We start from the raw sequence: 22,835 nt of genomic DNA on the forward strand, positions 1-22,835 counted from the left end.
CCCTGGGCGACCCTGGGAAGCTGGCACCGAAGATGAATATGGAGATGGAAACTAAGGAAACACCTCCATAATATGTCCAGATTCCTGGAAAGCACAGGATGGACGATGACCCAGGAGGACAACTCCTCGGGAGGATGTACAATGGGTCACATGTGGCCTAAGTACTGTGGGCCTATACTCACTCTCCCTACTCTACAGATAACAGATAAACAAACACAAATCAACTACACATATCACACTATGAAAATATACATTTAACGTGAATGCCGTGAATGTAAAACATATTTCGAATGAACTGAATGAATTAATCAAGTTCTCTACTGGAATCACCGGAATTATTTAGGCGCCACTCGAAATACTTCCAACCGAATTTAAAATGCTAAAAATCGTTATGTGCTGCTGATAGTCCGTCATAACAAAATACCCGGAAAAATTTCAAGCGTACCAATGGCTGTCAGTCGCATATTAAAGAGATAGTCGTATTCAAATCGAATACAATATTGTGTCGTTTCATAACTGTTTTGCTGTTGTCCGTGACAGTGACGGATTCGAATCGGTTTTTCCGATTTTATTGACAATTTGAATACTGGGTAGTCATGGAATGGACGCGAAATCGAACGATTTGAAGCCGGTTGAGAAAACATTTGCATTGTAGGGGAACGGAATAATTTGTTACGATGCGGTGCATTGATTACTGAAATGTGTGGTATGGCAATGAATGTGAGGAAAATATGTAAGACTCTTGGAAAATGTAATATATTAAAACGGTTTTAGTACGATATCGATGCATATACTTCATTCATTCATCAAATTTTTCTCATCGACAATATAATGATTGTATGAGGGTAGTCAGGAAGGTCAGCGAAACATTTCCTAAACTCAACTACCACTACCAGAAATAAATGAACTATATAGAGAGTTGCCCCAGAACTACCCCGCCTGACCCAGAGATGGCGGTAGTTGTTTGACAAATATCACTGCATTAGAAAGTACACAATCTATAAAGCATATGTTTCAAGTTTGAATTTGGAGAAGCAGTTCTTATAAAAACGATATTGAACTTTTTATGTCGCTGGGAGAAGTGTATAGAGATTGTGTTGAAAAATACTTTCTTTCCCAAAATGTTTACGTTTTCTTTGTTGGGCCTACTGAATAGTTTCATTTTTTTAAATCGATATTGGAATATCCAATTCTTAGATGGAATCAAAGACAGAAAAGAAGACAGAGATGAAAACAGAGGGCAACTCTCTATTTGATCGCTTGGCTTTGTTACAGACCACAGTTTGGTAGAATGATATGGAATTTTCAATTGGCGTTTTCTTTGGTCTCTAACATACTCATATATCTCATTCTTGTTTGAATATTGCTGTAGAGAATATATTTTTAGATAAGAGCTAGAACTTTATGTTAATATTTGGTGTGAAAATGAAATTTGAATAGTTAATTATTTACTTCCCATTAACAAATTATGTTGAAAGGATCATACACAAAAATACAATTCCATAGCTGGAAAGGTGAACCAATTAGAAAGGCGTAGAGTATTGAGATCATTTAAAAAGAAATGCACTATTCCAAAATTCAGATAATGAAAGAATATTCGATTTTTGGTGGAAGATTAAAACTTTAGGTTTAATGAAAATATACAACCCAGTCCCAGGGTTGAATATCTGCTGAATATTCGATTACTCATTGTGTAAGAAAATATGACCAAGATTCAAAACAGAATTATGGGTTTCCTATATTACTAGACTGAGATTACGAGGAATTATGATTCCTCGCAACATATAACTGAAGTACTAGTCACCGAAACGAGTCACCTATATTGACTCCATAAATGTCAGATAAGGAAGTATTATTGAAACACTCCACCAATACACAGACATTGAAGTAGTACCGTCGCTTTGTTCAGTAGATAAAACAGTTCATCGGACGATAATTTTATCGACTTTCCGAATGAAAAATATCCACTTCTAGGTGAGAGAGAGTGCGTTAAAACTCGGTAGATATAGTCTAGTTCAAATGTACCATTTTATAGAAAACCTATCCTCCAAGACCGAAAATTACGATTGAGATGTCATTCGATTTGGATTGGCAACTGAAAATTTCTTGAAACTTTCGAAGAGGGGCCAACAAAAATTGTAAAAGTCTTTACAAACGAGTAAAAAAATTGCGGTTTCATTTTTAGAAATTTCGAAAATTAGTGGGAGCATCGGAAATTCGTAAAATGTTCTTGACGAGCGGGAAATTTGATAAACAAATTCCACCGACCTGAAATGTACTAGCAATATTTATAATTTTGAGTTTAATATGAAAATTGGGCTCAAAAAGTGCCTTCTCCTGATGGGACACTTGAATAAAAATTAATTTTAAACGATTAAAAATTCTTATTAGGGAACGAATTGGTAATTTCTGAAAACATGAATCCTTAACAGAATTTTGTGCTCATTTTCAACTATTCTATTACCGGCGATATTACAGAATTGAAAATATGAATAACGCAACCAATTCTTTGAAAATCATTCCTATTATTTTGATTTCTTATTGCTCAAAGCTAAGTGAAAATAATGAATTGTTTGGAATATTGAAATAATGCTAATCTAATCCGTGATAAAAATAAGAATTTTTGAGAAAACCATCGTTTGAAAAAGTAATGGCTAAAATATGCATTAACTAATTAACAAGTTTTTCGAGAAATTTTTGATATCTGAAAAAATTATTTATTGATTACAATTTGTTTGTTGTTGAATATATATATATACAGTTTTTTTTAATTAATAGTACCTATTCTTTCGTGATACTAAAACCAGTGAGTTTTTGAACTATACATTTTTTAAAACTAACATGTACATTTTTTTACTGGAAATTATTTGAAACTATATAAAAAATTGGAAATCGGTCGATTTAATCACATTTTCCATTTTGTGATTTTGATGAAAAAGTGAAAATTAATTTTTCCAACGGGAATTTTTTCCTTTCAATAAAAGCTCTAAGAAGTGATGAAACTCGCAGGTTGGTTGATATCAAAATTTTCATGAAATTTTCGGATGCAATTTTGAACCAAATGACACTTTAAACGTGATTTTCGATCTTGGAGGGGGGGTTGCCGATAAAACTGACTCATGAACTAGACTATAAAAATCTGGTGGCTTGGAAATTATCCGTTGCGTTGTCTTCGGATGATCAGATTAAAAGTAAACAATTGAAATTGATATACCGTATTTATCAGTCACTATATAAGAGGCCATAAAAATATTTCAACAATTTTCTCCTCTAAAAGCCAATCTGAAACAAAAGAAGTAGGTTAATGTCCAGCCAAAGGATATATTAACTTTGTTTTATCGCATTTTTTATTTATTGAAATGTTTTAGCTCGTAACATTTGTTTCATCGGGAGAAACACATCAACTGATCGAGATATGATTCTTAATTGATTTTCCATTTTGTAAGAAACTTATTATGTTTTCAGTGAATGGTTCCCATGTTTCGCTATACAATAACATCTTCAGGAACAACTGCTCTGACCTAAACTGTTATTTCATTTTATAGATAATATTACAGTACACTACGATGAAGACTAATGATTCCGGCTAGATATTTTTTATTAAAAATATGTTTATTTTGGAATGATTGCTCGAAAATGTAAAGAGGCATTTTTTATGAATACCTAGATATCAGAAAATATAACCATTTGAATGATGAATGATCATTTTGAGAAACACAAAAGCATTATTTGTTATAATGAAACAATAAGAGCTGTAAATGTGAATTTTCCGTTTTTATGTCATTTTTTTCATGACTTCAAACTATCACTACCACCAAGTGTCCAAGGAATCTTCAAGAAAGACTGTGTGCTAGAGCCGACGATTAGTCATTTACAAAGCGAACATTTCGAAGAATACTCGAGAGGCTTCCATTGCACTATTTGTTACAGATCAGCAGTGTAAAGTGATTCAAGCTGTAAATAAATAAAATTATTTATAAATTATATTACATATTCACGAATTGATATGTGTACAATACTTATATACTGTTTTACAAATCTTTTAAATGTTTTTAAATTTTATAATTATTATAAAGGATATATGCAAAAGAGCAAATGAGGACATACTGGGAAAATCATCCCGTACAGTTACTGCGTAAACTTCTATGGAAAAACTCCATCAACCAGTCAAACGACGTGAGTTATGAATTCTGTGAAGATGATGTTTATCAATTTTCATTTCATTTATATTCATTTCGGTGTTGAGGGGTTTCTATAGAAAAACAATATATCATCGATTGCCTAATAATAAACATTCTCCTTTCCTCTTTACTAGTGCAGTATCATTAGGTAAATTAGGTGTTTTGAAATTGACACGCGATATATCACTTTATACGTGTTAAAAATGTATTTGCATAAATCAGCTCAGGGATAATGCAACGTTCACTGATAAATTCGAAACTATACAGTCTAGAGTTGAGAGGTATTAAATTTGACCTGGATACGTAGCTGAAATTTATAGTGGATTGTGTTTTCTTACTAGTAACGTGGTTTTTCCAGAGTTTACCAAAAGAAATACATAAAAGTAATAGGTGAAAGTATTGAACTCGATTTTGAGTTGTATGGATATCTGTAGCAGAATGGCTATATTGTAATAATTATGAAATCATTTCAGTCATCAAGTACCAAATTGAAAAAAAAATTAGAAATCACCGAGATTACAGTTGAAAATGTCCCGAGAAATACCTTCAATTGTTCAAACAATTTTTTAAGACATGTTTGGTTAGGTATAGGTTTGAAACACTACCTAAAACAAATGGGCGTGGGATTATATTTGTTAGCGTGTTGACAAATTCGCAAGCATTATCTGCGAGAACTGGTTTTTACGAACTTTGGCGTGGTTAGATTAACACGTCATTTTTGCAACCTACATGTTATTGAAATGGAAGTTTACATCACCTTTGAACAACAATAATTACAGGTTCTACGTTATTTCGTTGTAGAGACAACCAAAAACGAACAGTTCAATTTTTTGCGACGGGTGGTTTTTGCTTTCCTCTCACGAGTAATTTCACTTTCTCTATGAGATCATTCTTCGACATTTTGACATGATTATTGGAACTGAAATGGATCATGAATGGGAATTTCTCGATAATCAATCAAATCGCTTTCATAATTCAATCATAAATTTAATTACTGCATTTATTGAGAACTATTTCAGTAATCCATCAAGTTGTCTTGCACAATTAATTAGATAAATTAATAATGGACCTCCCAGTGAACCGATATGCAATATATACTTCGTTATTAATGGGAAATTGCTGCAAGTGCCGGTACTGCCGTACACAAGTCATGAAAAACCGGCCTGGAAATTGACTCACCAGCAGCTAGCTGGTTATGAATGAGACCGTCTTATTCTTATTAATGAATAGAGTTTCCAGATGAAGTTGAAGGGTCAAACAGACAAAGATTCTTTTGAGGAAGGAAGCATTATTGAAAATGATAATTGGAATAATGTATGAAGTAGAAACTGAAAAACCTCGTTTTCAATGAATACCTAAATTCTTTGGGAGATTGACTGACATAAGCGGAAGAACAGTTGACAGTTGAAAAACAAGCCACGATATATGAAATGAGAGTTGAAAAAGAAAGTGATAATGGGGTTTGGTTGGACTTCCGAAAAACATTTCTGAATGATCTATTGGCATCGTCTAGTGTTGAGGGAGGGTATGTTTGAATATTACTGGAGGTTTGTCCCAACACTAAACAAGTATTTAACACCTCGACACGTATTTAATCACAAGTGATCATCTTAAAGAGGAAGATTGAACTGGAGAGTGTGCTGTTGAAAAATACTAGTAATCGAAGAAGATATAACTTCATCTCACCTTAGCTCATATTTGATTTGTCTTCTAGAGTTGATGACTGCGTCATCTGTAGCATGTTGGTAAAAATATCGTTGAAATAGGTAATCACCATAAGCTTTTCTATGGAGGTGAAAACGGTGTCAATTTTCATTCAGAACTTTATAGTGTCATTTTCTCTTTGAAGAAATGCATCCAATGGTTATATCGATCGATTCTTTATTCGTTTGTCTTTCCACCGAAGCACATCTAAAAATAATCGTGCAAAATCTTAAATTCGCATAACATCTTCACCACGGACATCTTTTCTTCTAATCAGTCTTCATTATAAGTCATTAGTCCATTTGAGGACATATAATACTGTCATTAGAAATTTACTGAATAATGATCCACACCTAGTGGAAATTCATTCAAAGTACTGTTGGTACAGGTATTCACTTTATGTGGTGGCATTTCTTGAAATAGTGTTTTATGTTCCATGTGACTTCATTACATTCCACATTTTACATTGGCACGACAATTGATAGTTGACTTGAACTTGTCCTCTAGGAAAGTTAACAAGAAGTTTTCAAAAATGTTACGGTGATTCATTTGTTTTTATGTTACTCTTCCAGTGCTCTTATTAATAATAATGCTCTAAGAAATTCAAAGCGTGTTCATATCTAGTTTGATCAATAATGTCTCTGATTATCGAACATAACCACAAGACTTTTGTGAGTACCAATTTAGACTCACAGCATTCTGGAAATGACCTCTGACTTTATGCCTCTAGCTGTCAACTACGAACTGACTTACAAGGTACTGTTTCCAAGTAGAAAGGGCTGGATCCTCCGGGAGCAGGAAATATTAAAAGCAGATAGTCGTTGGTTTGATGGATCAAAAACACCTTCTGGTTCTGGTGCAGGTGTTTTCAATCGCAGACCCAGGACAGAAATATCAACCTGCCTAGGAACCTATGCGACTGTGTTTCAAGCAGAAATTTACGCTATTGAATTGTGCGTGGAAAAATTGGAAGAATCCAACCTCATACACAAGTCAAGCGGCGTTGGAAGCTCTTGGCTCCTACCGAGCAACGTCTTAATTGGTAGCAAATTGCCAAAAACGACTCTCCTCGATAGGAAGACTTAACAAATTGTCTCTGGTCTGGATCACTGACCATACTGGCCTGGAAGGCAATGATGCTGCTGACTCCCTTACAAAGGAGGGTGCTGCAAGCAGCTTCATCGGACCAGAACCTGTCATTGGCATCGCTTTAGGCTTTGCCAAACAAAAATTGAGCACTTGGATGGCAAGAAGAGTTATGGACTTCTGGCAGAATCTTCCAGGATTGGCTCACTTACTCTTACCATCTGACCTGAAAGACCACTTACCATACAAACTAATCGGCTTAGTTAAGAAGCTGGGTTTATTTGGTCGAGTGTGAATGGGTGTGACCCTCAATAAACCCTTGCGGGTTGCGGTGGAGGGTCGAATAGACCCACTCACTTTGGACCTAACCTAACCTAACCATAGAGTTCCTGAAGAATAGCCAAACCAAGTCTCAAAAGAGAGCACAGCCGGTTAGAATTACACACATCGGAAAAGTCTAGGGATATTTTTATAACATACTAAATATCATAAAAATAAATGCATGAGGTCGTTTAATTTCGATTAAATTGGTACACTCGACCACCCTGTAGATTTCTATGGGTTGAACAAAGCCTGCAAAAACGGTAACTAATCTTTTATCAAGTTTTTTACAAACTGTAGGTTTTCGGCTAAAATGAATAATCTGAAAGTCTCGAGTTTGCACATTCTATGCAGTTCTTGCTCCGCGAATAAACTGGAAATATTGTGCTTTAACATGGAACGCCATCACTTACCATTGGCTGAGATGAATAGAGCTGTAGGGCTTCTTCAAGGTGGCATGCGACAAAATGATGTAGCTCTTCGTTTGGGGGTCTCCCAAAGTGTTATCAGTCGATTGTGGCGGCGTTTCCGTGAAACTGGCAGTCCAGCCGAACAACATCCAGGGCGAGGACGCGGTACAACTGCAGTTCAAGACCGATTTTTGGTCTTAACCGCAAGAAGACAACCGACAATCATAGCACCTGAGTTGGTTAACGTGTTGCAGCAGACGCACCAGGTAACCATTGGTCGTGATACTGTCAGAAATCGACTGCATGAAGCAGATCTCCACAACAGAAGGCCACTTAGATGTCTACCTTTGTCGAGAGGCAATCGCGGTAGAAGATTAGATTGGTGTCAAGAACATCAAAACTGGGATGCAAATGATTGGGCCACAGTTTTGTTTACAGACGAATCCAGATTTGGATTTCATCCAAATTCTCGTCTAGTAAGACTGTGGAGACGACCTGGAAAAAATGAATGTTTGAGACACGTCCAGAAGTCCACACATACAGAGGAGGTACAGTAATGTTGTGGGGCGGAATCATGATCGGCGGCAGAACCGATCTCGTTTTTCCAAATCGCTCCCTCACAGCTCGACTGTACCTCGACACCACTCTTCTACCTATCGTCCGTCCGTTTGCTGGTGTTGTTGGTGAAAACTTCCACCTAATGCACGATAATGCTCGTCCACATGTCGCGCGTCTAGTGACTGACTGGCTCACCAACGAAGGAGTTGATGTATTGCCATGGCCAGCACAATCACCGGACCTGAATCCCATCGAGCATGTGTGGGACATGCTTCAACGAAGAATTACTCCGCATATGGGGAACATTCAAGCAACGTTTCAATTGAGAGAGCTTTTAATCGGTGAATGGGACAATGTACCTCAACAAGACATTGACAATCTCATTTTGTCGATGCATGATAGATGTAGGGCTGTAATAAACCAGCGTGGAGGCCATACTTTGTACTGATTCCAATTTTTTTTGTATTATGATTTTTTTTCGGGGTGCCAAAGAAGAGCCATATTTTTTTTAGTTTTGCTTATATGCTCACTCAGTATTTTTGATCATTTAATAAATTTTGTTGTAAGTTACATTCGTTTAATAATCACCCGTCAACATTTTTTTTTCTAAAGCGATCTAAAAAAAATTTTTGCCATTTTTAAAAATATCCCTTGACTTTTCCGATGTGTGTATTTTATGTTGAAAAATGTGTGGGTCATTAATAATGTATACATTGATATTGATGTATTGATTTGGGTGTGAAAAGTGATTTTTTAATTTAGTAGTGTACCATTCAGTAAGAGATAATTATTTTTAATCGAATCACTAAACATGAAAGGTCGATATAAATTGTATGAAGCAAGCACGATTTTTAAATTAAAAATCAATTATGATTATATGCTTTTGTGGAAAAAATAATTATCATTTCAAAAACATGCTAAAAACAATATCTCCATAAGAAGCTTAGCATCCTACCTGGCATAGCGGTTGATGTAATAAAGGTTGCAGCGATTTCGTATTAATTACTCTTTCATCGGGTCCAGCCGACTTGGACTTGATCTTGGACTTTGTTTTATGGTTAGTGAGTTTAATTACAAAACCGGTGTACATACATGTATAAGAAAGCTTCTGCGGTTTCTCCTCTCATCGAAAGGAATGCGCATTTTATTTAATAGCCGTACGGTTCGAAACGTTTAATTTAAATTTTACATTAAAATTGCTTTTTCATCAGTGAGTAATTGAGTTTCGCAGGTAAGAGGAGCTCTTATCGGATGTAAGTGGTTTTCTCCGTAGTTTCTCAACCCACGTTCAAACGGGGGAATATACTTGGTGAAATAGTAGCCTGTTTCCTAGTTTCGACGTAGGTAAATGTTATTAAAGTTGAGGACTGTTCTGAATAGAAATCCTCTTTGAATAAAAGGTTGAACTAAATTGCACAACAATTTATTTTTCTCCCTTGGGTGTTTTCCTTTCCTAGCTGAAACATTTATGTTGCTTCCATCGTTTTTCTTCATTTTCCTTCTCATCTTTTTTGTTTGGGATCGCATATAAAAAGCATGAACTTGTCTCTCAGCATGCTCCAATTTTTGAGATTTATGAAGGTCGCTAGTATAGCCACAACTGGTTGATTCGGAAAATTACATTGTTGTTTTCAAAATGCACAAAAATTGCAGACATGTAAAACAAAAATAACAAAGGTAGCAGTTCATATATAATAATAATATTAAATCGGCTTTATTGATAATACATAAAAACAGTACAAAGATTTGAAAATGAAAATGAGTTACAGGATATTCTGGTACTTATTGGCGAAGTCAACCAACAGACACCCCTCCATAATTCACGCGAACATACAGGAATAAAAGACAAGTAACAGTGATGGTACCACGAAATAAGAAACATAAATAAACATAATAATTTGTGATTACTCTCTAAAGACAGTTGATAAATAATTAAATTTACTTAATTGATCTGTTTTTTATTAGTTTGTCCAATGAGCAAAAGTTGACATTCACTTACTGACTATCATATATCATTTTTATATTCGTATTTGAATTTCCTGATATTGAATCTCGTCAATTTTCATTGAAAGATATATAATAAAAATGAATCTTTATTGGTAACTACATTTTTATGTCAAATAAATGTAAAATACAAAAAAGAATATAAAGACGAATACAACACGAGTCGATATTCATATGTCACAGAATAAATAATGTTTCACAAAGTGGTGTGATTTGCTAGTGGTGGTGTTAACTGAAGTAGGGAATTGAAAAGTCGTCAAATTCGTTAAATGCATTTTTAATTGAAAAATCTGTTACTCTTTCTTCATATTTCTTGTATGCTAATTGTATATTGAAAGAATGTTGAAGAATTTTGGGCCAAAATAGTTCATACCAATTCGACTTCTTGAAATTTTGTGGTGGTTAACACGTATATTTTTGAACCTCTCGTAGGGTAACCATGAATTTCTGCAAGAGTCAAGTAATTCTGTTAATTTATTTTCACATGTTTCTGTTTAAAAAAAAATCTTGTTTTTCCATTAACTAGCTGTCGCACCCCTACGAACGACAACTTTCAGAAGTGGAAACTTGTGCGAGCTAAGGATTAACGAGGTCTTACCTTTCAACGTCTGATTCCTAACACGGGAGTTGTGTTTACAAAATTTTGTTGGTAATATCTGGTTTATCCCATTAGTTTTGTAATTAATACCACGATTATTTATTTCCACTGTTTTATTGATATTTTTTACGCTACTGATAGTACACTCCTAGTGTTGATCTCGTTCATCTATGTTTGTTTGAAGGTGGTTGACAATGTTTCGTGGTGTTTTTCATCATCAATTTATATTATATTAGACAATGGAAGTCCGAACTGATGAAATTCGTTTATCTGTTTTGGATTTCTGTTCAAAGTCATGGATTGCATTTATTTTGACAGCTTCGATCCACTTGAAACCGAGCTTGAAACCATGTTTCTCTTCAATATCTTAATTGAACTGTGACAAAAATATTTTTAATCCACTCATCAGAGTTTTCAGAGGTTAAGTAGTATGATTCAGAACAATTGAAACAGACTGACATTTTCATCTATCAAAATATGATTTATCGGATTTCTTGCATTTTATAAACTGTCAGACAATGTTGTTTTTTATATTACAACGGCACTTTTAAGGATTAAATAAGAGATTATTAACGTAACAGCTGGCTGAACGAAAGTTTTTTAGGACAAAATACAAGCACAACTTGAGGCGCTCTAAGTGCGGTGCCTGTGCGAAAGTAGCGATTCACATTGGATTTGAATCGCTGGAGATCAAAAATCCATTTGGAAAAACGTTCGCAGAAAGTTTATTCCACATGAATGAAGTTTTCTAAATGAAAGAGTTCTTGAACAGTGAAGTTCGAGGTGTACTGAATTGAACCTCAAAATGATGAGCAGTCACAGTCCGTCGCGTATTTCCACATGAACGAAGTTTTCTAAATGAAAGAGTTCTTGAACAGTGAAGTTCGAGGTGTACTGAGTTGAACCTCAAAACGATGAGCAGTCACAGTCCATCGCGTATTTCTGATATGTAAGTACTGATTAAGATTGTTGGTTATATGGTTAGTGGGCGAAAATATATCAATTCATTAAGTGGTGACTTCTCCTTTCCAAATGGAAAACACCCTTGAAAAAATCAAGTAATGAGGTATATCATTTTTGTCTTTTTTCCAACAAACTACAAATGTCTGATCAAGTGTTGAAAGTATCACATGGTGAAGTCATTTTATTTTGACGTTTGTTTGAAATATAGACATATCTCTTAATAGAGTAACTGTTTGAAATGAATCAGTAGTACAATAGATGATAATAATCTAAATTTACTTCTAACAGATCAACTTTTTTTCCCATAACTCAGGTATCTCTTATTTTACAGTAATAAATCCAAAAGCAATTAGAAAATTACAAAGCCAAATGGTTGATTTTTACTGGTATACTCTTTTACTACATGTCAAATTCAGTTTATTTTAAATACCAAATAAACGAGGCTCCATCCAATGTAGTTTTAAATTGTTACCTATACCTTCGATCTCTTTTCGAATTCCGACATGAATGAACACAGGTAAAAATTGGTCGGGAATAGGGGAGGCCTATACCACCCCAACTGCTTGCCTTTCAATCTTTTGTAGCCTAGAAAACACAGGATGTTTGGCTATTTCCCGAAAGCATTTTGTGAAATAAGAAATCGTACACCAAATACAAATCTCGTTGAAAGAATATACATTGAACTAGCATAAACAGACATAATAACGTTGATAATGAACAGCCGAATTAATTTCACATCGAATCAATTGTTGTGTCAATCCCAGATTTTATAAACACTGCTCATCAAGATTATCATTTCACAGCACATTCTGGTTAACACACTAGAATATTATCGAGGTTAGCTTCACGGATGAGAATTTCATCAATTACTTTTTCGAGTACTTGTTGGTGAAGCTTCCTGCATGTGAAATAACTAATGATCCACCTAATTATGAAATCGCCCCTAGCATACAGAATATATTTAATGATGAAAGGCACCCTCCTAACTGCACATTTGGGTGGGAAAGGGGGCATATTTCTATTTCATCCTATTAGGAATGCCTCGCAAATAACAAATACACAAAGCCTCAGTATATACAATTGAAGACACTTGTTTCCATCGTTATTGAAAACATTTTGAATGTGAAGATGAAAATAGAAAACTAATATTTGAATAAAAATATTCATGACTTTTTGATAAAAATAAGTAAGTAGTACTGCAATAAATATGTATGAGTAAGTAATGGTAATTACATATCACCATTATAAGTGACACCATTATAAGTACATATCACCATTATAAGTGACATGTTTTTATCGGTGGTTTGTGAAACTCCGAGGGATTTTGATTGTTGAATACATAAAAAAAATATCGTAGATGTCAACACAGACTCATAAATTGTTAATCTTTAAGAATTTACCTAAATCTTTCAAACTTTTCAACGAGATAAGGGTTTCAATGGATTGTGGAGAATTATATTGTTTACTATCAAATCCGAAATTACAGTTTTTTGCCCAAACAATTCAGCATTCAGAAATTATTAAATTTTGTTAAATAAGTAAATGTCACAAGTATATCAATATACATCGTTAAAAATATTACTGGTGCTATAAATCTATCAAATGTAAATAACATTTCAATTGCTACATAATTGCATGTGGCCACATTGAAATATAATCATTCAATTTCTGCCAACGGAAATTAGATCTTAGTGGTGGAATCTATGCTTTTGCTCTTTGAATTGAAAAATTTCTTTTAGCGAATACAATTGGTATATCAAATCACGAGAATGGTATCTTTTAGACAAACAACGTGCTAAAACTACAAAACATTTAATTAATAGTTTCATAAATGTAGTTTTGTCTTGTGTCTTGTACTTCTAATTGTCTGCATGACAAGGTATGTTTGTAAAAAAATCTGACACTTGCTGTACTTGATTTGTTTTTTGTCTAGTAGTAAACAAAGCTTTGGTAATTTACAAAATTAAACTTCTGTCGTTTTCCCTTTACGTATCTATACGTATGCATGAGCGATTCGTTTGAAAATTTATGAAATTCCGATTTCTTAGTTCCAGTGATATTCGAATGGAATCGAAATTCGCCAATTTCCTTTACAATTGTTTATTCATTATTATTTAAAGAGATATACAAAAATAATCTCATTTTCACTTTTCAAACTGTACAAGATGACGTTCACAGATTTTCAATCCATCATTTCGTCTCCGAGAAACCGTCAAACCGTTTTTATATGGAGCGGAAAAAAGAATCACCCGCCTTATTGGCAACATTTTTAATGATGTATCACACAAAACAAACGTTTCCCAAACAAGATTTCAAAAAAAGGGTAATTTTTTCATAATTTGAGTAATTTGGCAAAGATTGCCATTTTCCCATGCTGACCCTTCTTATCTTGGACATATTGTATATTGATTTATTCAATTTGTGTTTGAACATCATCTTCAGAGAATGTCGTATTTCTTCATTTAACCGTAATATAATCATCGAAAACTAACGCTGTATTAATGATCAATGGTATTAAATCATAACAGAAACAGAATTAATAGGGAATACATTTTATACAAATGGCATAATCAGTCGATCAGTCAATGTGTCAAAAACAATACTTATAACTTGCCTTTTAAATTATCAGTATCAGTCAGAATTTAAGATGATATAAATTAAAAAAGTTCTATATATGTTTCTGTATATTTTTTAAACTTTCAAACAGTAGAGCACAAAAATTACTTTTTGGTACCTACTTGTGCCAAGAAACTAAACACCGAAAAGTCACTTTTATAAAACGTCAGTAGGACAACCTTCCAAAAGATACTTTTTACAACTTCCCAGTTTTCATTTCGATTCTTTAAGATTCATGAAACCCACTCTGTGAACCATACTAGACCGCGAAACCTACTCGTTTAACTGTACTTTCAACTAGACGGAAACCACCATGATCTTTCACTTACAGTTTCAATTCTTGCCGATCTGCTGCTAGATCCAACTCTTCGAAACAACGTATCCATATCCCCAAGGAAATGGTAAACTCAAAACTAAAACAATGTCCTGTTCAAGGAAGAAAAAACACCAAAAAAATAAAAACTACATTCAGCGCCGCGAAACGCGTCTAAATCATTTTGCACTCGATTGTTAATCGTGTTTCTCCGGAGCGACGCTTCTACACGCGATATGAACTAAGCTATCGCTGGAATCGGACTGACGGATAAAGCGAATCGGGAAGGCTTGTTCGCGATCTGACTGCAGCGCGGATACGGCGGAGAGGCGAACTAATGATGATGCAGCTGTAAGCCGGTTGAGGTGTCGGGACGGAGAAGAAGGTGCAGTTGCCGGTTGCGACGGATGAGCTTTGTACTTGCGAGGTTCGGGAAGGTTGTATGAGAGGAGTCGGAGCTTTTTCGAGTCAGCAGGAGGATATATCGGCGACTCAGTGACGATTGAATGTATTCGACTGTTTAGGATGTGTCTCAATAACATGCTGATAGTAATGGTTGTTTTTGGGTCATTTTTGAGAAAAAACTTAGTATGTCCTGGAAGTCTTAGCTTTTTTAATTATAATTTTGCTGTAACAACTTATAACAAGATTTATTGGATAATTCATATGGGGGTATGAAAATTCATAGTTCGGAATGCTTATACAAACGTTTTCAAAAATGCAATTGCACTCTGAAATTAAATAGAACCCCAGAAATGAAATATTTAGAAATTTATGTAGATTGTTGCCTGAAGTGGAAAAAAATTGCACTTGAATTATAAAAAAAAAAGTAAGAAAACGTGTTTATGAGTTCAAACCTCTGAGATATATATTCGAAGTTTTTCATGCATCATTTTTCAATATTATCAAATATATGAAAATTCATTACAATCTGTCGTGTCCATTCATGGGTATACAATAAAAATAATATTCAAAAAATCTTTTAGATTTCCATCAGACGTTTATTCAGAAACTCTTAGACAAACATTCTACAAAATCACTATCATTTTAATAAAAAAAATATTTTGCGAGTACTGACATAATTGAACATCAATATGATACAAGATCAAATTGCTAAGTGTACTTCTACATTTAATGCAACAACACTCCATGTGTATTGGTTGAAAAATTTACGATATGATTCCACGAGAAATTGAAACATTGAGACCAACAGCACTAAAAAAACATTACACAATTGGATATTAGATAATACTGAAAAAATTGAAAATGTGCTCACATTAAAATAATTCGGTTCAACAGATAATTCATTTTGCCCTTGTTCAAATTAACTAACCCAGTCGCACACAGGTGTTTACACTTAGCAGACTGTGTTAAAATATTATGCACGTACCAATTTTTTATATTTGTAGACATTCATTTGATATTGTAGGTACATTAGTTAATAAATATGAATTTGAATTTGAAAAAACAAAATAATGTTATACGAATTATACGAAAAACACTTTTCTCTATTTCGTTTGTATTCCAAACATTCGTAATGGAATCAAATCCGATATCATTCATAGGATATCTACACAATATAATCAATGAAAGAAGTAAAATGTCACTTATATGAAACATTTTCATCCTCTCTGCTACACATCCGATGTTTCGCTTTAAGATAGTTGCCTTATCGGCTCCTCAGTACCAAATACGGATAACATTATAAGAAAAAACACTGAATTCGTTCACAAAATTACGACTTTATGTCACGGAATGAGTTGAATCCACCATAGTTATCGATGACAGTACTTAACTGATATTCACTCGCTTCTTTGATTAAGTCCCAGCCATAGGAATCTTGTTCAAATTGGAAGATTCCCATATTTTTTGTATCAAGATGAGGAAGTATAAGGCCATTCAGTTTATTTTTGAACTTCCATCTATTGCTTATTATTGCCTGTATTTTGCCGGTACCGTGTTGTATATTTTAATGGAGTCATACGAGCAAGTCATTATGACATCAATTATTCAATATGTGGGACGATTTAGTTTTTTTATCTGAGAATCTCAAAATTTGAGATTCCTTTTTTGCAAAATTTCCAGAGAGTTCATATGTATACGTAGTGTTGGTCCGTAAAGTAGTATTCTATATACTAGGCGATTTTCTAACCGAGCACAATATAAAGTTTTTAGGTATTTGAACAGTAAGCACTTTTTTAAGAATTTTGAATTTGTATATTATAGATTGCATTTTTTTATTACGTATTTTATGAGTAGATTCCATCTCAGGTGTGAGTCGAACATCAATCCCAGATATTTTATTTTGGTTACAGATTCGATGATAATAGTGTACCACGGGAGGTTTATATTTCAAGTTGTTGAAAGATGAGACAAGCAGAGTTATTACAGCTTGAAGACAAATAATTGATTTTCTCAGGCTTGCCAATCAATAATATGTGGTCAAAATAGTTTTTTATGTGCTTGAAATATTTTTCGTCAATGAGTATATAAGTTTGAAAATGTCTTGAGAATTGAAACTTTTTATGTTTACATAAATGTATAAGTTTGAAAATGTTTTTATAAGATGAAACTGCATCAGTTACGTTAGTTACAAATAAAAGTGAAGTGAAGAAGTTTCAATTCTCGTTTTTCATGATGATTTTTTCAATCTTGATAGTAGAATTCGGCAGAAAGAGAGAGAAAGAATGTGCTTCATTATTTAAGAAAGTGAATTGTAACATTGGGGCAAAAATGAAACCAATACAGTTGAACTGTTGAACAACGATTAAAAAAGATTGAAAAAAAATGTATGGATTTCTCTGAAAAATCCCTTTTTTGTATGAATATTCACTTTTTGATTTTGTTGAAATTTTGGCAATAAAAAGAGGTTTATTTATTTCATAATCTACACCTCACGATTTGATCTCCATAAACCACATTCGGGGTTGAATTCACGGCCCCTCTGATAAAATATGGTTTGCAAATGTTTATGGCAATATATCTACAATAACAAAATATTATGACCCGGTTCCCTACACTTCATTACCTGCTTTTTCAAATCAGTTCTAACAAAAGACCTATAAAACTCTGAATTTATTATTATGATATTTTCTAATATCAGATGAGACAATCTCCAATAATTCAAGAATCAAATTAATTCTAATTTTCATAACTTGACCTATAGGATTGATAGACAATGATCACTGAAACCAAGTTTGAGAAATTATCAACATGCAACCCTTACAAATGGCGAAGGCGCCAATGATACAGTATTGCTTACGGCTCATGGCACTGTAATTAATTAGTTTTATTTTTATTACAAAAATGAATCCATTGGATAGAAAGATGATCCCCAAAAAATCTCAAACATTATTCTCACACCAGAGATATTTGAAATTCTCACCTGAATTTTCGTGAATTATTCTTGGAATTTAACAGGGTAATCGAAATGAAATGAAGAATTCGCCTGAGTTATTTCTGAATTCTACAGAATTCTTCACCCCGGCCATAAAAACCTAACCTATCCCTATTAATCAGAATGAGCTATAGTCTGTCTGGAAGAATCTATTAAATCAAAGGTGTTGTGGTTGCCACGCCATTGTTTGAATTCAACGGCAACTTTTCGTGTTCCGGACGATTTTATCATTCCATCGGACTAATCGAAATAGACGTAATATATTTTATTTCAGTGGCGTATACAACTTCTCATCTTGAGGGGAGTAAACTGGGCATACAGGGGAGAGGAGTGAATCATAATCGCTGCAGTTTACTAGTGAAAAACTGATCTTCATAAACCCCTATTCCACCTATACAGTGAAGGCTTGGAATAGTCTAGAAGATTTCATGACATTCTGGAATGTTCCATAACGATCTCGGATGTTGTCAAATGTTCTAAACTATTCTTGAGCATTTCATAACAATCCATAATGGTTTGATATGTTTCAGAATGCTGTGGAATCCTCTCAAATACTATCAAATGATTTGGACTCTTCTAGAATGGTGTTATATATTGTGGAATCGTGTTATATATTTTAAGACCAAGGTGAGTACAACATTTATGCCCAATTGTTTCGGAAGAGCCAATATTTCTAGTACTACTATAGTCATTGCTATCATTTCTTTTTCTGCTTATTAAAACAAATAATATATTTTTGATGTTGATATGTTTCTAATAATCATGAAAGGTTTTCTTATTCGAAGTTCATTGTAGAAAACGCTCAGAGCAATGGAAAAAATATGAATAGTTACCTAAAATTGAAAAAAACTCTCCAAAAACTCTACGATACATAGGGAGACGTGAAAGTTGCTATTATGTTTTTATTCAACTCAGTCAACCAATTTCCAGGGCCGTGATTTAAAAGGGAATAATTCACACAAATATAATCGAATATTACCGAAACATCTCGAAATATAAAATTTTATTTAATTTCTCAGTATGGAGTGAACGTCTACGATCCAAAAACTACACCAAAAAAAACAGGTCGGTATTTAAAAATTCAAAGATGGGGGTGGCCCAAGTCAGCTGACTCCCTGTATGAAAGATTCATGGATATATTCTGAGGGCCCACATCAAGTGCCAATAGCAAAATGTGGACAGATTTTCAATATGTCTGCGAATAAGGAAGATATAGGCAAAAATAATAATTTGGCATTTTTTTGTTTTTTCTGTATATCTCCACAACCAACAGAGCTATATTCGATTTCTTTACATCATTGAATAGATCTCTGAAATTCGCAACTTTGCCATGATTCAACCGACACTCTATCTCTTATAGTTTACGAGATCCCCATGTACAGAAACGAATTTGAATAGCCCTGTATATTGCAATATACATTTTGGCAGATTTTATCTGTTTCTTTTTCATGCTGATGGAATAAAAGGAGTTGACAAAATAATCGTCCAATATCGAAAACTTTTACCAATTCCTGCAACTAGTACTTGAAAAGAGATGGTCTTTATCGTATATGATTTTGTGCATTATATTTTGTATCACAAGCTATGCATGAATAATAGATGTTTTTGAGTAGTGGAACATCTGAAACTTATTTTTGTTTCTAAATTTATCATTTGCCTCATTATTTCCACATAAAAATTATGATATTCAAAAGATAATTTATTATATATCGGTAGATCGAATGCATATTTTGTGAACGGTAAATATATTTTTTTTTAATAAATTGATGGATGTAGCCGTTACAACGTGGTAGGAAATCATAATGAAGAAAAGAGAAATAAAACTTCTTGTTTTTTACCACTTTTATTTGTAACTAACGTTACTGCAGTTTCGTCCTATATGGACATTCTCAAACATATACAATAAATCAACAATGATTCATTATATATTGGCGAACGTAATGAATCATTGTTAGTTTATTGTATAAGTTTGAGAATGTCCATATAGGACGAAACTGCAGTTACGTTAGTTACAGATAAAAGTGGTAAAAAAACATAGAAATTTTCATTTCTTCTTTCATTTTTAAAAATTTATTTCAAGAAATTTAGAGTTGTGTTGTCTATACTAATTTTCATATCTTTCTCTACTTTTTTTCCAAGTTCCACAAATCATTATCAGGTTGAAAAATGTTGGTATTTAGAGTGGTATCCTAAATGAATCATGTAAGTAGATATAAAATAAAACTGGGCCTGAAACCGTGCCCTGTGGAATTCTATCAGTCTATTATTGGAATATATTTTACACATTACTATATTAGTCTAATTTATGACACGAACATTCCAACTCATTCCAGAATGTTCCTGAATGTTATGAAACGCGTCCACTATGGCTACCACTCCATATAATTCCCCCGAACGATAAAGGGAATAAAATCGTTTTTGTGTTTCAGTGACTATAGCCATTGAACTATTATAAGATATATTGATTTGAATAAAGAAAACGTATACAAAAAACACTTAATTGTGAGGTTTTCACTAAATAATTTCACAAAAACGTCAGCCCAAACGTGTTCTGGGGAATAATTACCCCTATTACCCAGCCCATATACGCACCTATTATTCTATAGGACTAATCGAGATCGATACGACGCAAAATACATTATTTGCACTCCGAAATCTGCCCTGGTTTCGGTATAAATATTTATCTTGCCACCTCGAGACATAAAAAATGTACCTTTTTCGAAATACACCGGGCTCTGCGGTCAGGTAAGACACATAGATGTGGAATCTGAATGACCGGGGAATTGAGAATGTGCGCCTAGCGTTGACTCATAATTTAATTCGACATCACGGCGGGTTTCCAGGTAGTTCATTCGGTAGGAAATATATTGAGGATGCTGTTTTCTCAGTTGGGATGAATCAGGTGGGAAGAATGAGATATATCAAACGGATTATGATGATATCATCGATAATGGTGATTGGCTAATTATCGAACAAGAAACTATGTTCTTGAATAATATTTACAAAATCAGACACAACTGTCTACAGTAAGATCTACAAACAGAATAGTGAGTATCAGGTTACGTTAGGTTAGGTTAGGATAGGTTAGGTTATGTTAGGTTGTGTTATGTAATATGGGAACAGAGACAATGTAACTGACAGACACAATTCTGACATATGAAGTGACATTTCAAAATTTTTGCACACGTAGAAACACTTCGCTTTTTTGAAGTGTTAACTTCTCATCGGAGGGTAAACCGCTTCGTTACCTAACGCGTAACGGCACCAGTTTCTCTGGCTTCTCTTTTTCTCACGCATACGTCAATGGAAGGTAGTGGAAGGCTCCTCCTCTCTCGTCGGACAGAAGATTAGTGTTTAGTGTGCGTTAGATATGTTGACAGTATTATAAAAATGTAACCAGCAAGCACGTAAGATTCTTTAATCATGTGAAACAGAATGGAGACTCTTGTGATAACTCGTTTGATAGGTAATTCATTTCTCTATTCAATACTTTCTCGAATTTGAAAATCGAATCAGTCGTTCTCGTGTCATTAGCAGTTTCGAATTCATTTCAAGGATCTGCAAATAAACTATGAATGTCATAATTTCAAGTCAAATATATTCAAAATACACTTCAGTTCATTTCAATGAATATTCAAAATGTTTCATCATTCATTCCCTGACAATAATTAGATCTGTTCACAATTTTTCTCTCATGTATTTCCCCAAAAACATCTAGATGCGTCATATCAGGTCATCAAGTGGGCTCTTCTAAGGAATCACGATTTGGAAAATTGTCAAAACCGATAAACAAGTGATTATGACAAAATTATGATTTGTTTTTGTACTTTGGCAACGCGTATTTCAATTTTGAACTACTTGGGTGTCAACGTATGACAAACAATTCACTTTCATCAGTTGATGTCATTTACAAAAAATAGATATCTAGAAAAACACCAGCAGTATTTCCATTTGAAATATTGCCAAAACGCGTATATATTGCATGTCTCACAAAAAAGTTCGGCTCTCATAGTGAGAAAAGTTTCTTACTTTAGGGCATGTAGACACTACCACCTGTACAAACCTTACGCTGAAGGTAAAATATGTGACTCGACCGTTTTATAGTCATCACGTAGACACTCGCTTGAGTCTATCTTAAGAAATGTATTCACTATTCGTTATTTTTCTGTCAATAGTTCCTGGAGTAGAATATAGACGGTCAAGCCACTTATTCACATATTTCAACGACAAGGAAGGTTTTGTAGCTTTAGCATACGAGATCTAACGTAAGGTAAATCTGAAATTTTGTAATAGTGCAAATAATATGTATTTGTCTTAGCAATACTTTACTTCGAAATGTAAAATGAGTATACTTTTGTTTTTTTGTAGCAGCATTCAATCATCGCAATAAGATTGCCAAGTGTTAAGCCTTCAACTTGTCATATACAAACTTAATTTTTTATTATTAGAAGTTGAGAGGTTACTCCAGAAATGTTCTGAATCACGTTTCTTTTCTTTTCTTCTGTAACGAATCATCAATCTATACATTTTTGTGAGTCTGTTTTGAAAATTGACGCATTCCATATAAACTTTCAACTCTCTTATTTTAAAGAATGCAGAAAAAAGTTATAGTTGTTGTTGAGTATTCTAATTCTATCTTATATATCAGCTTTCTTTATGCCCCAGTAAGTACCCTGAGTTTCAT

The 22,835-nt window shown here is 33.8% G+C and overlaps 1 protein-coding gene across 2 annotated transcripts in view; it reads right to left on the reverse strand.

Moving 5' to 3' along the window:
* The window catches only part of LOC111509230 (uncharacterized), a 277,993-nt gene that overhangs the window by 97,055 nt on the left and 158,103 nt on the right, over positions 1 to 22,835 (reverse strand). Inside the window, exon 1 of one of the 2 annotated variants that reach the window (XM_074171057.1) lies at positions 14,771 to 15,038. The exons of the other annotated variant lie outside the window; for it this stretch is intronic. Coding sequence (XP_074027158.1) covers positions 14,771 to 14,827 — 57 coding nt within the window. The 5' untranslated portion in view covers positions 14,828 to 15,038. Of the gene's footprint in view, positions 1 to 14,770; positions 15,039 to 22,835 lie in introns of those variants that run through there. 2 annotated transcript variants of the gene reach the window in all.

Source organism: Leptinotarsa decemlineata, unplaced genomic scaffold (assembly GCF_025532065.1).
Source record: "Leptinotarsa decemlineata unplaced genomic scaffold, Ldec_3_MD MMD2_tig00000008_RagTag_RagTag, whole genome shotgun sequence".
In the NCBI taxonomy this organism is placed as follows: domain Eukaryota; kingdom Metazoa; phylum Arthropoda; class Insecta; order Coleoptera; family Chrysomelidae; genus Leptinotarsa; species Leptinotarsa decemlineata.